The sequence below is a fragment of the Sciurus carolinensis genome, chromosome 17, assembly GCF_902686445.1.
Source record: "Sciurus carolinensis chromosome 17, mSciCar1.2, whole genome shotgun sequence".
In the NCBI taxonomy this organism is placed as follows: Eukaryota; Metazoa; Chordata; class Mammalia; order Rodentia; family Sciuridae; genus Sciurus; species Sciurus carolinensis.
In genome coordinates this window covers 56,277,632-56,298,887 of record NC_062229.1, presented here as the reverse complement: position 1 = coordinate 56,298,887, position 21,256 = coordinate 56,277,632, and the positions used below count along the sequence as shown (strand labels likewise).

General features: G+C 41.1%; 4 protein-coding genes and 3 non-coding genes across 26 annotated transcripts in view; 5 read left to right on the top strand and 2 right to left on the bottom strand.

The window, feature by feature from the left end:
* The window catches only part of Pbrm1 (polybromo 1), a 94,627-nt gene extending 94,330 nt beyond the window's left edge, over positions 1–297 (bottom strand). For 11 of the 19 annotated variants that reach the window (XM_047530682.1, XM_047530687.1, XM_047530674.1 and 8 more), the window contains exon 1: positions 146–287. The gene's annotated coding sequence lies outside the window, so the exon portion shown is untranslated. Of the gene's footprint in view, positions 1–145 lie in introns of all 19 variants that reach the window. The other 8 variants (XM_047530670.1, XM_047530680.1, XM_047530672.1 and 5 more) reach the window with 4 other exon arrangements.
* Gnl3 (G protein nucleolar 3) lies at positions 139–12,582 on the top strand. The gene is made up of 15 exons (XM_047530692.1): positions 139–515; positions 1,081–1,139; positions 1,539–1,676; positions 1,763–1,873; positions 2,202–2,282; positions 2,718–2,850; positions 3,829–3,941; positions 4,177–4,294; positions 4,836–4,923; positions 5,438–5,612; positions 5,740–5,882; positions 6,254–6,390; positions 6,484–6,665; positions 6,910–6,979; positions 7,066–12,582. The coding sequence occupies exons 1-15, from the start codon at positions 503–505 to the stop codon at positions 7,143–7,145; spliced, it is 1,641 nt and encodes a 546-aa protein (XP_047386648.1). The 5' UTR covers positions 139–502; the 3' UTR covers positions 7,146–12,582.
* LOC124969661 (small nucleolar RNA SNORD19) lies at positions 2,892–2,969 on the top strand. The gene has a single exon (XR_007106027.1). It is a non-coding gene; the product is annotated as a small nucleolar RNA SNORD19 (small nucleolar RNA).
* Positions 3,995–4,077, top strand: LOC124969613 (small nucleolar RNA SNORD19B). The gene has a single exon (XR_007105991.1). It is a non-coding gene; the product is annotated as a small nucleolar RNA SNORD19B (small nucleolar RNA).
* LOC124969663 (small nucleolar RNA SNORD69) lies at positions 5,303–5,379 on the top strand. Its single transcript, XR_007106028.1, has one exon. It is a non-coding gene; the product is annotated as a small nucleolar RNA SNORD69 (small nucleolar RNA).
* On the bottom strand, positions 7,431–18,655 carry Glt8d1 (glycosyltransferase 8 domain containing 1). 2 transcript variants are annotated; one of them, XM_047530693.1, is made up of 10 exons: positions 17,926–18,655; positions 14,075–14,128; positions 13,889–13,987; positions 10,934–11,147; positions 9,575–9,692; positions 9,122–9,206; positions 8,844–8,956; positions 8,352–8,518; positions 8,137–8,249; positions 7,431–7,972 (listed from the first exon to the last, which is right to left on the bottom strand). In XM_047530693.1, the coding sequence occupies exons 2-10, from the start codon at positions 14,088–14,090 to the stop codon at positions 7,782–7,784; spliced, it is 1,116 nt and encodes a 371-aa protein (XP_047386649.1). In that variant the 5' UTR covers positions 14,091–14,128; positions 17,926–18,655; the 3' UTR covers positions 7,431–7,781. The 2 variants fall into 2 exon arrangements, with proteins under 2 accessions (XP_047386649.1, XP_047386650.1); XM_047530694.1 differs by lacking the exon at positions 17,926–18,655 and having other exon boundaries at positions 10,934–11,315; positions 14,075–14,115.
* Spcs1 (signal peptidase complex subunit 1) lies at positions 18,160–20,664 on the top strand. Its single transcript, XM_047530695.1, has 4 exons — positions 18,160–18,658; positions 18,983–19,042; positions 19,124–19,210; positions 19,678–20,664. The coding sequence occupies exons 1-4, from the start codon at positions 18,443–18,445 to the stop codon at positions 19,801–19,803; spliced, it is 489 nt and encodes a 162-aa protein (XP_047386651.1). The 5' UTR covers positions 18,160–18,442; the 3' UTR covers positions 19,804–20,664.
* Positions 20,665–21,256: the final 592 nt, after the last annotated feature.

Genomic DNA, 21,256 nt, shown 5'->3' with positions numbered 1-21,256 from the left:
CGCCCCGCCCCGCGCCCGGCCCGACCGGCGCGTCCCTATGGCCGGGGCGGGGCCTCCGCCGCGGCTCCCGCCCGCCCGGGCCCACACAAAGACCCGGCAGCTAGCCGAGGGGAAACGGCCCCGCCCGCCCCGGGCCTGGTCTTACCCAGCCGCTCCGCCGCCTGCAGCCCCGGCCGCGGTCGCCGACCGCCGCGCCCCGCCCCGTGGCCGCCACGGCTGCTGCTATTGCTCCCTCGGCCGCGGCCGCTGCCGTCTCCGGCACCCGCCGCCCTCACCACCCTCACCCCTCCCAGCGCTGTCGCAAAACTAGCCCGCGGCCGCCAAGCGAACCCGACTCTACGCGACACTGCGTGCGCGCGCACGCGAACGAACGGTGTCGCACTTTACAGCAGTAGCGTGGGTGCGTGACGTTCGGCAGTGGCCTCAGTTCACACGTGGCGCTAGCTGAGGCACGTCGTTCTTTGCTACTTCGGCGGCGGCGGCTGTTTCTACGGTCTACACCATGAAGCGGCCGAGTGAGTGAGGTCGTCAGATGTGGGTGGAGAGGCCCCTGCCTCTATTGGTCGCAGAACTCACCAGGGCGTTCTTTTATGACTCGCTTTCTGGGGAGGTGGGGGGTGCACTGTGGAGGCCCGGTTCCTGCGTTCCCTCGTAGAATGAGGGTTGCAAGGCCCCTGTCGATCCTGTTAAACGTGAACTCACTGGCCACAAGGAAGGCTTGGCCGAGAGGGTCCCGAGGACTAGACCAGTGTTTTCCCTTCTGCAGCTAAGAGCGGAGAGCCGCCTTCCAAACTCGTTAATTCCTCCTGCCTGTGATTGGTGGCACGTTCCTGTGTGTGCCCTCATTCTAATGTCGGAAGAGGTGCGGGGTATGGCCCCATTTCTGATCTGATGAATCCAATTCACTGGGATTTGAAAATGGCATGTATGCTTGTATTGATTCTCCACAAAATTATAACCTTAGGTATGACAACTAATGTCTTAGGGAAAAAAAACATGCCAACATAGTGTACTCAACAAAAACTTGATGTACTGATCATTTGTGGCTAGTGCATTTAAAAAAAATTTTTCTTTTTCTAGAGTTAAGAAAAGCCAGTAAACGCATGACTTGCCATAAGCGGTATAAAATCCAAAAAAAGGTAAGTGTTTTTCATGGGACAGGTATATCAAATGTACTGCAAATCTGATTTTTGTCCCATCCTCAGTGCGGAAGTCTGGATTAAATATTTAGAGAGTAGATATACCATAAGTACAAACTCTTAGGCATGAGTGCAGCTATGGGAAAGTATAATAATTTCGTAGTAAGAAGATGTGTAAACTTAACATGATAATAATTCCTATAGACAGTCTTATGACTTTTTTTGTTTTAAACATATATATTCTTCCTCTATATGAATCTAATTAAACCTCCATTTCTCTGGGACATTTTTATAGGCCTAACTGAACTGCAGCCAGTCTGGTTTTTTACTTAAATTCTGTTCAAGTAGAAAGATATTTTTTGTAAAATGGAAACAATTTTTTTTTTTTAATCATAACAGGTTCGAGAGCATCATCGAAAATTGAGGAGGGCGGCTAAAAAACGGGGTCACAAGAAGCCTAGGAAAGACCCAGGAATTCCAAATAGTGCTCCTTTTAAGGAGGCTCTTCTTAGGGAAGCTGAGCTAAGGAAACAGCAGGTAAGTTATGTTAACCAAAACACTTCCAAAATAAGGTAACAACATCAGTCACTGGCTCACTCATTTATTTTATGGCTTGGACACAGCTGGAAGAACTGAAACAACAGCAGAAACTTGATAGGCAGAAGGAACAAGAAAAGAAAAGAAAACTTGAAACTAATCCTGGTGGTGAGCCATCTGAGGTTGAACCTGTGGAGGTAGGATTATATCTTTTTAAAAATAAGAAATGATGGACTGGGGTCATAGGCTCAGTGGTAGAGCTTAGCATGTGTGAAGCACTGGGTTCAGTCCTCAACACCACATTAAAAAAATAATAAAATAAAGGTATTGTGTTCATCTGCAACTAAAAGAAAAACAAATTGCATGTACACAAGTTGATGAACCTCTTGGGAGGAAGAAAACTTAAGCTCAGTTTTAACTACATTAAAAAAAATCAGCTACACTGACCCTAATCATGTGGAAAATACAAGTTATAATTGCCATATATCTAATTTTGTGTCCTTTCCCCCTTATTACATCTTCTAGGAATTTGAACAATGCAAAACTAAGAAAGCCAAGTTGAGCAAACAGCACCCGAAGAAGTTATATTGTCAGGAACTTAAAAAGGTACCTTAATCTAGGTCGGTGTAAAGGTAACTCAGATCAATGGGTGGTATATTTTTGGTGTAGTTGCTCCCAAGCAAGCACTTCCATCCCTAACATCCATTTCACAGGCTCACTCCCCACCATGGGTAGAACGTGCTGTGCTTCACAATACTTCTTAGAAAGGCCAAAAGGGCCTATCAAACTACATAATTTGCTGTGGGTGGATTACATATTCAGATGGTGGGGGTATTTACACTTTTAAAACCCATGTTGATCAGAGGCTGCTGAGCAAGCTATGTGAGAAATGATGAGCATTTCAGTGTTCTTCATTCCAAAGTGAAGACATGAGATCCAACTCTGAGCTCATCATATTGCTAAGTGGATAATCCCAGTAGACTCAAATTGAGGATGTTCCCAAAACAAGGAATGCTGTTGTGATTGTTTCTTTATTGACAGGTGATTGAAGCCTCAGATGTTGTGCTAGAAGTGCTGGATGCCAGAGATCCTCTTGGTTGCAGGTGTCCTCAGGTAGAAGAGGCTGTTGTCCAGAGTGGACATAAAAAGCTGATACTTGTATTAAATAAATCAGGTGAGGAAAAGGGATGTCATTGGCCGCCTGTGTGCACTAGTGAGGTATGAGGAAAACATCTGAACAGTCTCGATTGTCACTGAAGACTGATGAGATCCAACTCTGACCTCAACAAAGCCAGAGCATGTATACTCTAGTTGCCAAAGACAGTACTGGGTGGTGGGAAGAAGGTTGTTTGTACAAGTGATAGAACCAGTTTTTCTTGTTCTTTGCCATTCAGTACTTACCACTTGGTTTTATTTAAGAGTGTAAGCTTCTGTACATAACTATGTAATATATTTCACATAAGAAGTGATGACAGCTGGGCACAATGGTGTACACTTATAATCCCAGCAACTCAAGAGGCTGTGGCAGGAGGATTGCGAGTTCAAAGCCAGCCTCAGCAACAGCGAGTCGCTAAGCAACTCAGTGAAACCCTGTTTCTGAATAAAATACAAAAAAAGGCTGGGAATGTGGCCCAGTGGTTAAGTGCTCCTGGGTTCAAAAAAAGTGATGGCAGTGTGCAAAATTCCTGCCACCAGCACAATGTTGAGTATTAGTTCAGAAGCAAGATAAAGTGGAATTTATGTGACGAAATATTTGCCTGGGTTTGAGCAGCAGGAAGATGAAAACCAGAATAGAGACTTGTGAAGTAGAAAGTAGGAACAGGATCAAAAAAATCACTGTTAAGATTAGAAACCCAGGTTGCTGTTAATTGAGGGTAAGTCCTGGAAATAACTATAGGGTTATAATGGAGAGGTTGACTGTAGTTCTAAAAGGCTGAGCTATACAGGAGGAACTGAAATACAGAAGCATAGATACTGAGATATGTTAAGACAGGGCAGCATAGTAGGAAGCTTACCCTTCCCCACAAATCCTTTTGAAAAAAGCAGAACAAGGCAAACAATAGTGAAATCTGTGGTTTACCCCATTTAATAAATTCACCTCAACAGAATGACTACATTGAAGCATATGTCTTTTATTTGTAATTCCTATTAGATCTAATACCAAAGGAGAATTTGGAGAGCTGGCTAAATTATCTGAAGAAAGAATTGCCAACAGTGGTATTTAAAGCCTCAACATACCTGAAGGACAAAGGGAAGATAACCAAGGTACACTTTACTGTTAGTGTCGTTCTCTCCTAAGTGTGGTTCTTTTAGATTTTCAATGGTTGAAATATGATGAGTATGCAAAATGTTGATTTAAAAAATGAAAGATAATAAGATCCAACTCTGATTTCATCTAGAGATATCTGAAAGACAGTTGTCTAGTGATGCCAAATTTCTTGTGTTTTTCTTTATTGCCAGAATAATTAAACTAACATATTTCAAATTTTAACATGTGAAGGTAAAGAAAAAAGCTGTTCCACTCAAAAGTAAAGTGTGCTTTGGCAAAGAATGCCTTTGGAAACTTCTTGGAGGTTTTCAGGAGACTTTTGGCAGAGCTATTCAGGTTGGAGTAATTGGTGAGTTTCAGTTCATCACATTCTATCCTTTTATGAATGAAGATCTACTTAGCCAAGAATTTTTCCATGTTAAGTGAGAACAGGATTATGAAATAGTTTGTTCAAAAATTAGCTCTTGTCCCACTTACCACCACACAAAAAGTTTAGAGAAAAACTTGCGTAAGTGCTCCTTGATTCAGTTCTTTATTGGGACTGGGCACTGTAGCAAGTTGGCTTTTAAAAGGTCATAGTAGGTATGGATGTAGCTCAATGGTAAGAAACTTGTTTTTCATGTGCAGAGCCTTGTGTTTTATACCTAACACTGCAAATGAATACATATATACAAACATACTCCTGGTTTATTTGCATTAATAGTATTTTCCTGCCCTCTTATTACTTCTGCAAGGAATGAAGAAGCTAATATTGGTCTTAGTGTTGTGAAGCACTCAGATCCAACTCTGATCTTGCTCTAAACATCAGGCAAACATAAAATTGTGCAGATGAAATTTCATAATTACCAGTCCATGCTGTGTTTTATATCTGAATTTCAATTTATTTGTAGGTTTCCCAAATGTAGGGAAGAGCAGCATCATTAACAGCTTAAAACATGAACGGATATGTAATGTTGGTGTATCCATGGGGCTTACGAGGTAAATTGTGTTGTTGTGTAAGAGTTTTTCTTATAGATGAGTAAATATGATTTTATTTTTGTTATCCTGAGGAGGACAATTTCCTGTTCTTTAAAACTGTCAGTAAAAGGAAAAGGATGGAGCCAGTGGCAGGCTTGGAGTGGGACAGCTGCCTGCAATTTAGTTTGAAAGACAAATTAAGCAACTACATTGAGAGAGAGAAAAGAGCCACCTCAGAGAAAATGATGTTTGCACCTGACTTTGGGAAATGAGAAAAAGTTTGCCAGGTAGAAGAAATGATAATATTTAGGGTAGAGGAAATAACCATGTGTTTAGGTAGGTATATGAGCTACAACACATACAGCTAAAAGGAACAGGCATACTGTTAGGGTTTGAGGTAAACATGAAGCAAATGATGATAAATTGGATCTGACTCACTGTGTTGAGTTTGTTCAATCCAACCCTGAGCTTCATGTTCTCTGTTGCCCTCCAGATAAAACAAGCAGCCCTGGTAATCCCGTTTATCTTCTTTCAGGAACATGCAGGTTGTTCCCTTGGACAAACAGATCACAATCATAGATAGTCCAAGTTTGATTGTGTCGCCACTTAACTCCTTTAGTGCACTGGCTCTGCGAAGTCCAGCAAGTATTGAAACTGTAAAACCAATGGAGGCTGCCAGTGCTATTCTGTCTCAGGCTGATGCTCGACAGGTAAAGAACTCTTTCCCCTTCTATTGAACTCCTTACCACCATTTTGTATTATAAGCATTTTAAGTAGATACTCAAATTTTTTTTCATTTACTCTATTAGACAATGAAATTTCCTGTTTCGCTTTAAGGTTGTACTACATTATACTGTCCCAGACTATAAGAATTCTCTGGATTTTTTTACTAAACTTGCTCAGAGAAGAGGTCTGCACCAAAAAGGTGGAAGCCCAAATGTTGAACGTGCTGCCAAACTACTGTGGTCTGAGTGGACAGGGTAAGGGTTTCATTGGCATTTTGGTGACCACTTAGAATAAAGGTATTGGTTTTGTTTTGGTACTGGAGATCGAACTCAGAGGCTGTCTACTGCTGAGCCACATCCATCTCCAGCGCTTTTTTTTTTTTTTTTTAACCAGGAATTGAATCTAGAGGCACTTAGCCACATCCCCAGCCTTTTTTTTTTTTTTTTTTTTTTTTTTTTTTTTGAGACAGGGTCTCACCAAGATCTTAGGGCTTTGCTAAGTTGCTGAGGCTGGCTTTGAACTTGTAATCTTCCTGCCTCAGCTTCCCAAGTCACTGAGATTGTAGGTGTGCACCACTGCACCTGGCAGTAACTGGTTTTTTGATAGATCTTGTGTTTAATTCCAGTGCCTCATTGAGTTACTATTGTCATCCCCCAACTTCCTGGACGACTCCTCCACATTTTAATGAAAGTATTGTGGCAGACATGAAAAGGGACTTAAATCTCGAGGAACTGGAAAAGAACAATGCACACAGCATAGAAGGTGAGTGAGACTTGTGTTTCACTGCTTATTTTCATCTGCTGACAGGTCAGCAAAGATCATATCTGTTTATGTGGGCTTTTTTTCCTTTACTAGCCATAAAGGGCCCTCATTTAGCCAGGAGCATCCTTTTCCAGTCTTCAGGTCTGACAAATGGGATAATAGAGGAAAAGGACATAACTGAAGAATTACCAAGACACAGAGAAAGGAAACAGGAGGGGAAGGACAATGAAGCCATCCTCAGTGACCAAGAGGGTGTTGACTGTGAAGAAGCTGATGTAAGTATATTCTCTATGAGTCAAAATGAATCTTCTGGTATTATAATGTGTAATGAATAGGAAGAGATTAATAGAACAAATGAAATAGTTTTGTAATCAACCAGAAGAAGCCCCACAGAATTTAGGTATTTGAGGTTTTTGATTGTCAGCCTTAATTTTACCCATCTCATGTGTATATTCAATGACTAATAAATTAATAAGGAGACTAGGGCTACTAATCCTGCATCATTTCTTTCTCCCATAGGAAAAGATCTCAGACATGCCCCCTATAGAAGAGATAAGAGAGCCCCCACCTGAGGAGGAATCTACAATAGGTGAGTTTAGGGCAGAGGACTTCTGACAAAGCAGCTTAAACATAGAATTGCTTTTAACCTCACTTTAAAAATTGTCTTCATTATAGGTGAACCTGCAAGATCTTTTAACTTGGATGAAGTGACTAAAGAGGATGATGCTTATGATTTCAGCACAGATTATGTGTAACAGAAACTTGTCTTCTTTTTTTTTTGTGGTGCTGGGGATTGAACCCAGGACCTTGAGCTTGTGAGGCACACACTGTACCAACTGGGCTATATCCCCAGTCCCTTAACAGCTTAAGCAAACTGCCAAAATGGTCTGTGTGTAATGTGCCAGTTTTGGGGTGTGACATGTAAATTTTGTGAATATGTCATGATGTATACATTAATGTAAACACATTTTTTAAAATGTCTTCATTGTACTCCTCTCATACAGTGAAGGGATAGAAATAGTTATCTGAAAGCAGAGAAGTCTATTGAAAAATGTAGATTTATTTACGGATTGGGCCACAGGTTTATAAAATTAAAACCAAGCAGCAGTTTTGAGCTAGCCATACCAGCTAGCTGAACTGGTTATATCAGTCTTAACAGTTCTTTCTTCTGGCCAGTCAGCACTGTAGTAAGCAAACACTTGGTAAGGCAGATGGAGACATATTTATAGTCTATCTGAGAAACTGACTGCCAGACAGTCATCTTTACCCAGCTGAAACATCCCTTTTTCCATGGGCTGCAACAGACAGGAATTGAGGCCTACCAACTGTTACTTCCCACACTGTTACTTTCAAGGATTTCCTGAGAAATGCTCATAGTTCTAAATTCTAGTTTACTTTATGTTTGAGATCTCCATATGTCTTCGGATTAAGCTGAACTTGCCTGTTGGATCTGGAATATACCATTTTTCCCAAACATCGGTATATGAAGCAGTTCTTCCCCATGGTTTAAAGTGTCCATTCCAATGGAGTAACTTGGCAGCCTTTACAAACTGAGGTGAATACCGTTTTCCAGCACTGGAACCTTAATATTTAGAGAAAGAGCCAAATGATTGTACCTGTCAAACACAAGGCAATGCCATGCCAAACAACTTTAAACAGTGATATGTCCCATTGCTTAGGGTAGTTCCTTCCTTGGACAGTTAATTCCTTACTAGCTTAGGCAATTGGTTAATTATTTCTACTTACCAAGATGGCGGACATTCCACATAGGGTCAATGGTGGAATGCTGCTGATAGAATACAATAAGCAAAGGCGGTGTTGTGATGCTGCCAGCCAGTGTTCTGCTGTACAATCCCTCTCTTGTAGGACAAACAACAAATGTCAGTGAAAAATACCAACTTCTGTTAGTCAAGATTCTCAGGGTTGAAGTAAGTTTTCAACTAGGCCAGTTATATACTTACTCAACATTGAGTTTCATCCATTTCTCCAACTGGTTGGTTATATTCTGTCGTTTCCATTCTGTCAGGTTTGCGACAAAAACTCCAGGATTAAATGAGCAGGTGCTGGCTTTCATGGAAAGTTTACGAATTCTTTCCTTTTTATAGTCAAGATAGCCAATGTAATTGTACTAAAAACAAATGGAATACATATTCTTGCTGCTTCAAACAAAAGATTAGTAATTTTACAGCCAGTTAAGAAAACAGCTTGTTAAACAGACTTTTAAGGTAATTAGCAAATAGAAGTGACATTGGAGATTCCAAGACAGAATGAAACCTAGATACTGACTTATTTAATCAGATATTCAAAGAGAATTGTGTTAAAGTCTATGAACCCACAGAAAAGAAGGCTTGAGTTGGGGTTGAAATAACTGGGGAATGTAAGAAACAACAGAAAAGGATGAACTCTCTCCTTTTTAAACCTTTAAAGGGAGTGGGGTATCTAGTATAATTTACTTGGTTCCCTGCTCCACGGATAACGACTTTAGTAGAGGTTGAATCACAATCTTCTGAGAATGCGGCTGCATGTCCTGGCTTCAGTGGTGTATTATACAGGGCAAGAATATCACCTGAAATGGATATAAAGTGTTAAGATTAACATTTCTAGTTGCCTTGGGATTCCCCATTCCTCCCACTTCTTCCTATGGTGATCTTGTATAAAAAGACCATAAATAAGACAAACACTACTGCCCACAATCTGGATGGAGAACAGCTCTCGTAACATTATTTGGTACCTTGTACAATTACATCATCATCCATGTATATGGCCTTCTTTGCACTGGGAACGAAAATTGGCAAGTAGAACCTTGCAAAGGTTAGCTGAAAAAGGAAAGAAGTGTTGGCATAGGATAGTGCCTATACTTTGCTTTTTTGTGGTATTGTGGATAGAACCCAGAGGCATTCTACCACTGAGCTACATCCTTAGCCCTTTTGAGACAGGGTCATGCTTATCCTTAAACTTGCAATCCTGCCTTGACCTCCCAAATGGCTGGGATTACAGTACATGCCACCACACCTGGTTTGTGCTTTTATGGGAAGGTTCTCAGAACCCTTGCACTAAATAGCCAAAGGACCCTTAGAACTGCCCAGGCTTGGTCTCCAGGGCAAAACTTGCACTGTACCCAAGTTATCCAGGAATTCTAATTTCCTGATACTCCCAAGTATAAACAAGGATGCATGGAACTCACTGGTTTCATGGACTCCCCCTGGTCAGGATCCTCCTTTACTTTCCCTTCCAAAAGTTTAGTGTCAAAATTCACAATTTTGTACCTGATGCTTTTCAGAGAACCACTTTTCAGCCAGGACCTGATTTAAAACAAAACATTTCAGTTTTAAATATTCATGTTTCTAAACCATAGCCTTACCTTTGTGCTTTCCTAATGAGAACATAATATGAAGAGAAATCCTAGGGACCAAATGGGTGTTTTCAAGCTCCTTTACCTCTAACACTTGGTTTTGTCATCTGAAATGAGGTCTATTCCCACCAAAGTCCCTCCTTGAACGGAGACTCTATGGAAATTCACTTGTAACACAAAACTACTGAGAAAAATGATGGAATTGAGAACATCCCATCATCACATGAACCATTCAATTCTTAAACTTCCAAATACACTGAAGAAAATGAGCCAAAGTGCAACGGTAGTGAAAGCTAATTATGTAAAGCTAGTAGTCAATCTTTTCCTATAGAATAACTATTGATTCACCTAATAACCCTAAGTAATGTATCCATTCAAGTCAGGTATTGTTAAGAAAAGCCAGTGTTTCCTGAAGAAGCACTGCATTTTTTCTAGTCTATTCCCAATCAGCGTTCTGAAGACACTGTTATTTCAATGCAGTATTCTGTATCTTAGATGGGGTCTGAGTTGAATTTCAAGTATGAGAAAAATCAAAACTTTTCATTAAATAAGTCATGAAGAAAGCCACAAGGACAGAAGTGTTTTAGAGCTTTCACAAATATTTAATCTGTTAGGCTGTTTCTTAGAATAAACCTGACAAATCGTCAATTATTTTCACGGATGACACTCCATCAAATTGAGTTTATATTATACACAGCAATTAAAATAGTTAATGGCTAATTACCATGTGCTAGTGCTTTATATGCTTTTTTATTTACTTGGCATACTACCTGCTGAGTTGGATGTTTTTACTCTATACAAATGAGGAAATGGTTTCCAACCTTTCCCCAACCACCCTGGGTTAAGATTTAGCTCAGAATCTGCTCACAACCTCACCCTACCATCTGGCCATTGTTCCCGAGTGTCTTTCCACTATAGACTAGCATATCTATGAGATAAGGAATTTATCATTTACTCCTGGCATAGCTCTTTATCATTTATGCTACCAGGGACATGCTTTGATACAATCAGATGGAAAAATGTATTATATGCAGCTTACATGTGTATAACAGTATAAATATATACACACACATAATATATACACACATATGTGCATATATATGTTTACATATTAAAACAGTTCCTGAATTGGCAGCTGGTCTACTCCAGAGCATCCACTAGAAGCAGAATCATTTGGTAAGCAGAGCTCACCGGAGATGGTCTGCTGTGTCATTGAGTGTAACAATGTAGAAAATCACACTGGAGCGAGTATTGTGCTGAATGCTGTTCATGGCTGCAATGGCTCCCCCGAGCCTGTCTTCAGAAGCTGCAATGACCACAGGAATCTCCTCTTGTCTCCTGTCAACTGCATGTCGGGGAGCATTTGGGACAAAATCTATGGGCTGAAGCCCTAAAATTCCTGAATCTGAAAAGAACATACAGGAAGGCACTGTGATACAAACAATCTTATGAACTGATTAGAGTCCAAGACAAGGAAAGAGGTAAGGTGATATTATGATAACCAGTTTACCTTATTCTCTTCCATTAAACTTTGAAGTACAGCCCAGAAATTATTTTCCTGTATGCAACCAAGCTTTTGCAAAAGTGGAAGAAAGATTTTAAAAATCAGGCTGATGACAATAAGACTATTAGTAATAAAGTATCAACACTTTTCTAGTTTGTATTGTAGCAATGTGTTTCAAGAGCCTTAAGGTACATGGCTTTGGCCCAATCATTTGGGTTCTCTTGCTATCTCTCTTAAGAGGCCAAATCTGAAAAGTAATCAAAAGTCACAATTTCAGTTGGGATATAGCCTGGTGGTAGAGTACCTGCCTAGCATACACAAGGCTCTAGGGTTGATCCGCAGCAACACCAAAAAAAGTCACGATTTTATTCATAATTAGAAGTAAACTGGGAAGGAAAAAATAACAGAATGAATCAAACATCATTACCCTATGTAAATGTATGATTACGAAAATGGTATGCTGTTACTCCATGTACAAGCAGAAACATGTATCCCATTTGTTTACAATAAAAACAAACAAAAGAAACTGTAAATGTGCAATCCACAAATCATTTAAGTAGGTATGAATTCAGTATTAAATGGGATAGGATCAGAATGTTTTCTGTGTTGCTGGGTATAGAATGCTCGGCCTTGCACATGATAGGAAAGTGCTCTATCATTAACATCCCCAGCCCCATGATCAGAGTTTGAGTAGAAAAAGTTTCTGGATTGGAGTAGAAAATTGAATTAGAAAACAGAATGTATTACACCCAGTAAACTGCAAGTACTATTCTGTAAACCTTCCTTCTTGCCTTTTGTAATAGCCCCCTATATCTGTTGTTTCCACATCTGTGAATTCAACCAACCACAGATTGAAAATGAGGAAAAAATTACTGAAAAAGGAAGAGGCTTGTTTTTATTGTTACTACATAAATACAACATAACAGCTGTTTACATAGTATTTACACTGTATAAAGTAAATCTAGAGATGCTTTAAAATATACAGCAGGATGTGTGTACATTATATGCAAGTACTATGCCATCTTACATGAGCATCTGAAGATTTTGGTGTCCTAGTCCCCATGAATATGGAGACGACTATACTCTTTCATTTATTCTGTCACTGAACATTGGGTATCTACTATGTGCCTAGCAATACATGGGCACTGGGGTTACAGTCATGAATAAAACATACAAATCCCTACCATCATGGAGAATGAACAATAACAAATAATATGTATATTTGTGTGCTGCATCCATCAAAAAAGTCTGAAAGTAATGGTATTTTCCTGTGGAAACAAACTGTATGACATTAAAGAGTTTCTGCCATCATGATGAAATGCTTGTGATAAAATCACATGGGAAAAAATGTCACATGTATAGTTTGGTATAATCTTAACTTTGTAGGAAAAACACAAGAGAAAAAGATTGGAAGTTTAACAGTAATTATCTCTAGGCAATGAAATCACTCAGTTAATATTTATAACTAATATTGATTGAACACTTCCTTCATATTAGTCATCATTCTTAGGCACAGGAGATTAAAGAAGTGAACAAATTGCCTTCACGAAGCTTGAATGCTATTTCCCTTCTAATAATGCTATTTCCCTGCTAATTTTCCCACCAGAAGCATGTATTACTTTTTATTTGCATATCATTATGAAACATGCTGCCAGGACTGGGGTTATAACTCAGCGGTAGAGCATGTGCTTAGTTTGAGCAAGGCCCAGCACTGGAGAGAGGAAAAAAAAAAAAAAAAAAAAATGCCCACCAATACAGCAACAACAACAAAAACATGCTGTAAATAGTCAGTGAAAGTTAGGGGAAAGCTAGTATACTCTTCCTTCAGGTAAACTATGGTGGATAGCAAGCAACACAAAAAGTGATTTTTGACTAACACTCTGAAGCCTCAAACATCCCCCAATACCAAGGAAGAGAAGTGCAAACAACTAATTTAAAATAACTTGTAATTATACAATGATTTTTTAAAAATTTAGCTGCCAACTGGGCATGGTGGCGCACGCCTATCATCCCAATGGCTCAGGAAGATCTCAAGTTCAAAGCTAGCCTGAGCAAAATCAAGGTGCTAAGCAACTCAGTGAGACCACCTCTAAATAAAATACAAAATAGGGCTGGAGATGTGGCTGAGTGGTCAAGTGCCCCTGAGATCAATCCCCTGGTAACCACACCCTGCCAAAAAAAAAAAAAAATTAGCTGACAAGACTTTATTTTTATTTTATAACTAGAGTTCTACCCTGTGGTTACTTAAGTCAAAGGACAGTCACAGGTGAAGGAAAGTAACCAGATGACACTTCTAATGACCAAATCATGCATCAAATATCAGGGTCATATGCCTGCTAACATCTTCTGAAACCCTGCTCTGAATTGTAAGCAGATGGCAGCCCACAGAGGCCCCTCTGAGGCCTCTAATTCAGATAAAACCCTTAGCTAACAACTTGCAATACAAGAAGAAAAGCACAGGAGGGCACCATAAGAGCACAATGAGTACCCACTATGCCTGTTCCCAGAGCCTTTCCTAGTTTCTGTCAAGGCCAAGAAGCAAGCTTTCTTTCCTTTAACATAATGATGTTAACTTAGGATGTGGGATACAGGGAACTTCAGGTCCTCAACAAATTCCATGACATTAGTAAGGGTTCCCATACCTGAAACCTCATTCCTTAGCAAACTGCTCAGGCCAAGGAAGTTATGGTGCAAAACCAGTAAGAAGAGAACAACAGCCAGGACCAAAATGACGATGTTTACTGAAATAGATGGGAAAAACCTGCATTAAGATCTCTTTACCTTCAACTAGGTTATAAAAAACAACATAACTTGCAGAAAGAGCATACCTTTACGGAATGACATCTTTTTCTTCTGTCTTATATAAATACTAGTTATTAGCCCTACAAAACAAAATCAAGCCCCAAGTCAGTAAATACATGAGAATGGCCATCAAAATGTCAACACTTTTATTCAGGTAGAAACAAGAGGTATATATGACATTCTGCCAATAACTCATTTTGAATCGATAGTTTCCAAGAAGCCAATTTGGGATCCGAAGTCCTTATGGTAGTCCTAATATTTTAAAATAACTTGTAGAAATACATAACCTTAGCCTTGTACATTGTGCACCACCACAAGATGGAAAGCAAACAAGTTCTATCAAGAATACCTACAGTCTAACAACTATAAAGATATTTCAGAATGAATTTACACTTAAAACTCTTATTTAAATTTGATGTGGGCTGCTGAGTGTGGTGCTACACACCTGTAATCACAGCAATTTGGGAGGCTGAAGGAGGAGGCTCACAAATTCGAGGCCAGCCTTGCTAACTTAATAAGACCATCAGCTTGGGGCTGAGGCTGTAGCTCAGTGGAAGAGCGCTTGCCTATAATGTGTGAGGCACTGGGTTTGATCCTCAGCACCACATAAAAATAAACAAATGAAACAAAGGCATTCTGTCCATATTAAAAAAAAAAAATAAGACCCTCAGCGACTTAGTGAGACCAAGTATCAAAATAAAGAATAAAAGGTGCTGGGGATGTTACTTAATGGTAAAGTGTCCCTAGTACTAAAAAAAAAAAAAAAAAAAAAAAATGGACTCAGTTCTCTGCGCCAAAATGACGCGAGAGTTTACAGTGTTGTTCTTAAACATTAAAAATATGCGAAAAGAGAGAAAGCGAGAAAGAGACACTGATTGACTATAATCCCAGTGACTAAAGATGCCGAGACAGGATCACCAAGTTCAAGGATACCCTGTCGCAAAATTAAAAACAATAAAAAGGGCTGGGGATGTAGCTCAGTGGTAAAGCACCCCTGGGTTAGATCTCCAGTACCCACCTCCCCCGCAAAAAAGACAGAATTTTTTCTTCCTGAGCTTTCATCTTTGTTGGTTAACTGGCCCCTATTAAGAAAAGGGTATCCAATATTGTCACTGTGCCCTGGCTACTCCTCCCCAACTCATCTCACCTTTACTTTTTCAAAACAATTCCATGGAAACAAGATTGTAGATGAAACTAAATTTATTAAACAATTTTTACAACAATCTCTGTGAAACATTTCATTAAGACAGACTATGCATCCAGGATATTGAGAAACCTTTAACTCTTTCCTTAAACTTCATCTTCACCTATAACGGTACCTTATATTTACATAAAGCAATTTATTTTACACAGCATTTTGAAACATTTCTAAGTATCAAAGTCTGAATTAATTTTAATCTAGGTAAACTGTGTCGACGTCTCAAAGCCTTTCAAAAGAGGAGAAATATATTCAGGTATTTAAAAACTGGGATCACAGGCCAGATAACAAATTTGGGGGAAAGTAATTGACTCCTAAAGAACAATCTGAAACACATACACATGCTCACATACACCATTTCTTTCTAGGGCAATATACATGAAGTACATTATACCAATGAACTTCTCTAAAGAAAACACCTTAGATACCCTAAGCTATGTGTCTCTAGCACATTGTGGGCTAAGCCTTACTGATAGAAGCTGACAGACTGGGAGCTGCTCAGATAAAACATCTGCCTACTTTGAGCCAATTTCTACCTAGACTGGATTAAACAACCTCACTAACAAATCCCTGCTAGTTATTGGTACAAAGGACAATATGTTTAGCATGTCAACTTTCAGTAACAGTTACTTATAGGGAGCACTGTACGTGGATTGAGAGGCACATGTATTTGTGCTACTTCAGTTATCTGGACATAAGGGAAACACAATTCCATCAAGTATTTAATGTACTTAAGTAGATCAGAATAGCAAAAACCATTTGCTCCTAAAACTCTTCAACAAGCAAATTGCCAGTTATCATAAAGTTATCATAAAAAAAAAAAAGATAACCACTCTTCCCACCTCTCAACACCCAGGTGATCCACAGGCCCATTTCTCTGCCTCTCTTCATTTTAAATGCCTAGAAAGAATTTAGTCTCTAGCTCCATCTCCTGATCCCACCCCATGGCTTTTTTTCTCTTTTAAATTTTTTCATTGGTGCATTATAATTATACATAATAGTGGGATTCATTGTAGCACACAATACTCTCCTTTTTAGCCGCCTAATCACACTGTTGTTCCTACATTCAAAATGTTGTTGCACTGAGCATGGTGGTACACACTTGTAATTCCAGCTACTTGGAGGCTGAGACATAAGAATCACAAGTTGGAGGCCAGCCTCAGCAACTGATTGAGATCCTATCTCAAAATAAAAAAAGTGCTGGGGATGTAGCTCAGTGGTAGAGTGCCCCTGGATTCAATCCCCAATATGGCAAAAACAAAACAAAAACAAAAACTCTGTGTGCAGGTCAGCAAAGATTAGTCATCCTTCTGACCGATCCTTACTAATCACCTCAGAGAACATCAGGAAAGTTCACAGCATTCTTCCTCCTTAATTATCATATTGTCTTGTTTACATGCCTATTCTGTCTTTCCTGACTAGAATGTAAACTCTATGAAAACAGGGACCACAATGAAAATGTCTACTAATATATCCTTGCCATCTACAACAATGCCTGGCAAATGGTAGTAGGCATGTGATGTCTGTTTAAGGATCTTGCTAATCTGGGAGCAAGAATAGTTCTCTGCTCAAGAAAGAAACGGCAATTTTTGGTAAAAATCATGAAAACAAACTCCAACATAAGGAAAAATATAGAGCTCTCTCTCTCAAAAGGAACCTAATAGGCAATTTCCTTTTCCCCTATCTTTATAGTTCAAATCACTTAAGATCTCTAAATGGCCATCCTACGATGGGCCCCTGAAGAGAGACAACCCAAAGGGATATGTCTATTTAAACGCACAGGAAGTTTGTTCAAATACACGGAGAAATCGAGGGAGCAAAGGAAGACCTGTTTAACTCTTGCCCTTCTCTGCATTTACCGGCTACAGGCACTGGCTCCTTCTGAGGTTGGAAAAGTGTCAAAGGAAACCATTTACTGGAGGGTAGAAAGAAAGGGCATAAAGTGCTTAGATAGAGACACTTTTTTCTACCCCTTCACTGCAGAGCCCCAATTTGACTTTGAGGAGTTATGAAGCCTCCCAGGTCCCATGCTGATCTGCACCTCCCTGGGCTGCCACATGTCCTCCACCTCTCTCCCCCAGTGCTAACCCAGCTGTCATGTATTTCTGGGATGATATGGTCGTCTGCCTTGACATATTTGGGGCTGTAGGAAGGTAAGAGCTTGGGTTTCGTCGCACCCGTGTGCCTGGATGCCAGAAGTTACGGCTGCCTCTACATACACACTAGAGAGGCGACAGAGCCAGGTGGCCCCAGAGGGCCGGGTTTCCAAAACTATCTCTCAACGTGAGCGCCCTGCCTAGCTCAGTAACGGGGGAGGGGAGGGGGGGGTCCAAGATTTTAAAATACCCAGCAGCCTTAGAGGAGCCCGGGGAACCCTTGGCCCGTCTGTATCGGGCCGGTGAAGCCCCCAAGCAGGCCACAGGGCCGAATTTGGGTCCGCCTGGGCGCAGGCTCTTTCCGCGCTGTTTGAGGGGCGGCCCACCACCTGGTACTCCCCCTAAAGGAATTTCCTTTCTCTGGAGGATACGGCCCGTGGTACCTCCACTAAATTCTAGGGGTCATAGAGGACCCTTACGCTAAGGAGTGACGAGGAGGTGGTGTGAACCTCCGGGGTTCCAAGCCGGGTTAAGACGGTCCCACAAGTCTGTCCCCTCAGCCGCTTTCTGCGGCGGCCCTTACCTGCTGGAGGAGGAGGAGGAGGAGGAAAAGGAGGAGGAGGAGCCGACGCCCGCGCCCCGGCCCGCCCCGCCAGCTCAGCGCTCCCACGGCAGGCCCCGGGACCTAGCCCGCTGTCCGGCCGCCCTCGTCCTCTGCACTCCGGGTAAAGTCCTCTTGCCCGCTGGTCCACGACTTCCGTGGTAGCCACGTCGTCTAACAACCCCAAGCGGGCCAGCGGCCCTAACCATCAGAGGGCCGCGCCCAGCAGGCGCCGTGGGGCAGCCCCGCCGCCGGGGTCCTCGCCGAAAAAAGGCCGTCGCCATGGAGACGCTGCGCGTTCCGACAGCAGTTAAGCCGCGGAGGCGCGGTGGACGGCAGTTTGCCGGGTCCGAGCCGTGGGTCCCGGGACTCGGCAGCATTGACGGCGAACTCCTCACGGGCTCGTGATGCCTCAGCCCGGTCATCGCCGTCGACGACTCAGTCTTCGCGGACGGTGCGCCGGGCAGCGACCAACTTCGAAGGCGCACGTCGCCTAGCGATGCCGCGGGGCGGGGCCACGGGCTGTCCCGGCTCGCGGGACACATCCGTTTCCGGGGCCGCGGCCATCACACCGCGCGGCTCTGCTCGCTCACCAGGCGATACACGTTGTCAGACTCTGAACACTGCGGTCCTTCGGTGTAGATCGCTTTCGCTCCGCTGTTCGTCTTCTCGGTCAACCATGCTGGAACATCTGAGCTCGCTGCCCACACAGATGGTGAGGGTGCTGCCAGAGGATCCCCGCACTGGAGCCTAGCGGCTTCGAAGCCCTTGTCTGAGTACAGACCCGGTGCTGCGCGGTTCCCAGCCTGAGGGATTACAATCCAACCTCTTTCGCGAATTGTGCCTCTCGCGTCCTCTTCCCTTCCCCAGAAAGGATTCCCTCTGCCCTTGTTCCGTTGGGATGCGCAAGCTCCCCCGGAAACTCAGAATTTAAACCCCCAATCTTGGTGTTTCCAGTTCCGAAGTGATGAGTTCCGTGCGGGAAGTGTACACCTTTGATGGTGGAACCAATTCCTTTTTTTCCCTCCGTTACCCCTAGGATTACAAGGGCCAGAAGCTAGCTGAACAGATGTTTCAGGGAATTATTCTTTTTTCTGCAGTAAGTATTGGTTTTACATTTAATCTTCGTTAACCGCCCCCCACCCCAAGCTTGACTGTGTTTAATATACTTTGTCTCTAGATAGTTGGATTTATCTACGGGTACGTGGCTGAACAGTTCGGGTGGACTGTCTACATAGTTATGGCCGGATTTGCTTTTTCCTGTTTGGTAAGAAATTTGTGGATGTTTGGGTGTTAGTGGCAACATAAGTTTTCTGAGTTGGGTTGCTTTGATTGCCCCTGAGAAACACAACCAGCTCTTCTTTCATCTTTCCTAGTGTTTCTCCTATCACTGAAAAAGTAGAATGTCAAATAGTGTCTGGTGGTGTAAGCTGCATACAGGGGTACATCTTATTTCCTTTTGGCACACAAGAGTCAAAGCTAGCAGGAATTTCTCACAGTGCTCACATTGCCTCCTTCACCTTTCTTTTAGGTCTTGAAGCCATATGTGTATAAACAGTAAGATTCCCATCATCTTATAGTGTCTTGTCTGGACAGTGACTCAGAACTTCCACAGGAATATCAGTTGTTTTGTTTACATTTAGAATAAGAGTCACTTGGGAACCAAGCATTATATATAATGGTCTTTTAAACTTTTAACAAATAATGTATGCATTTTTCTTTGTTCTGGCCTAGTTGACACTTCCTCCATGGCCCATCTATCGCCGACATCCCCTCAAGTGGTTACCTGTTCAAGACTCAGGCACAGAAGACAAGAAACCAGGCGACAGAAAAATTAAGAGGCATGCTAAGAATAATTGATTTGGGTTTTTATGATTTACCACCTGCTTTTGTTTCCAGTTGCTTTCATATACAAACATGAGCTGAAACCACCTGTGCTCTTACAGCACAGATGTGTATAGATTTAGTTCTCTTTATATTTCACTTCTAACCAGTTGTGTTTTGGTTTATAAGTATTTTAGACCTTCATAATCTTGTTCTGAAATGGAGAACAGAAAACAAAAGTATGCAGTGTTTCTTTCAGGTATGCATAAATAATGAATAAATGCCTCATAAAAGTACAATTTATCAAAGCTTTATAATTCATCGAGTTGTTAAACTGTTTTAATGTTTCCAGTTAAAACTCACACCCATGTCTAAAGGGCCATAGGTTGGTTGGTGTGTAAGTTTGTTAGTAAAATCTAAAGTTGTGGTTCTAAAAATATAAGCACCGTTTACTTTCTGTAGCTGGAAGTTCTTAGTTTACTATTCTTAAAAATAGTAAACACTTCTGAAAAAATTTACTAATGTAAATTTGTGATAAAGTTAACATTTTAGCAGCCCTAAAATAAGAGCTGTTGTTAAGCAGAAAACATTTAATCTGTATTTTTCTTAAAGCAGACCGAAGTGAAAACCTGCAAAGCTATAAATTCCTTCTAATGTAGGAATGGGAGTAGGAGGATTTTTAAAAGTAATAATATATTTCTGAGTACCAGGATGTAGGACTTGCAAATTATGAATTTAAGAAAACATAGCAAAGACAATACAGCAATACTGAGTTAAATATTTTTTTTAAAAGGTAAGAAAAATCACCCTACAATTCCAGCTACTCAGGAAGCTGAGGCAGGAGAATGACAAGTGCAAAGCCAGCCTCAGGAACAGCGAGGTCCTAAGCAACCCAGTGAGATCCTGTCTCTAAATAAAATACAAAAAAAAAAGGGCTGGTGATGTGGCTCAGTGGTTAAGTGCCCCTGAGTTCAATCCCTGGCACCAAAAAAAAAAAAGATGATGAAAAGTAAATTAAGCATTCAAGAAAAAAAGAACCACAAAATAACCAAAACACAGTAGTATGAAAACTATTTCAACAAGAATAAACAACATGAGAATAAGAAATATATAGAAATGTATAGATCAGATTCTTTTGATTCTAAAAAAAATAATTAGTACTACTTTATACCAATAAGTCAGAAAACTTAAGTAAAATCAATGACTTGAAAAATGTGGATTTCCAAAACATGCAAGAAGAGGTAAACAGGCAGGAAGATCAACAGTTTGCCAAAAATTTGCTCCCACCCGGGTACTGATGGTCTTAGGAGTTCTCTGGCAAACCCCAAAAGTAAAAATAAGTGCTCTCAGAAACTGAACTGAGAACTGCAAGGGCAGAGAGTATTGTTTTATTCACCACAATATTCCTAGCTCCTGACATGGCACCAGGCATATAGGAAAAATTAAATAAAAACTTAAGCATCTGAAAGAGAACGTTTTTATGTGTGTG

Coding starts and splice junctions, on each gene's coding strand:
- Gnl3 (XM_047530692.1), top strand. Junction 3,942..4,176: donor ACAAAGGGAAGATAACCAAG/GTACACTTTACT, acceptor TAACATGTGAAG/GTAAAGAAAAAAGCTGTTCC. Junction 5,613..5,739: donor CTCAGGCTGATGCTCGACAG/GTAAAGAACTCT, acceptor TTTCGCTTTAAG/GTTGTACTACATTATACTGT.
- Glt8d1 (XM_047530693.1), bottom strand. Junction 9,693..10,933: donor GACACAGCAGACCATCTCCG/GTGAGCTCTGCT, acceptor GTTTTAAATCAG/GTCCTGGCTGAAAAGTGGTT. Junction 9,207..9,574: donor AGGGGGAGTCCATGAAACCA/GTGAGTTCCATG, acceptor TTCCTTTTTCAG/CTAACCTTTGCAAGGTTCTA.
- Spcs1 (XM_047530695.1), top strand. CDS start 18,443: ATGCCGCGGGGCGGGGCCACGGGCTGTCCCGGCTCGCGGGACACATCC. Junction 18,659..18,982: donor GCTCGCTGCCCACACAGATG/GTGAGGGTGCTG, acceptor CGTTACCCCTAG/GATTACAAGGGCCAGAAGCT. Junction 19,043..19,123: donor GAATTATTCTTTTTTCTGCA/GTAAGTATTGGT, acceptor CTTTGTCTCTAG/ATAGTTGGATTTATCTACGG.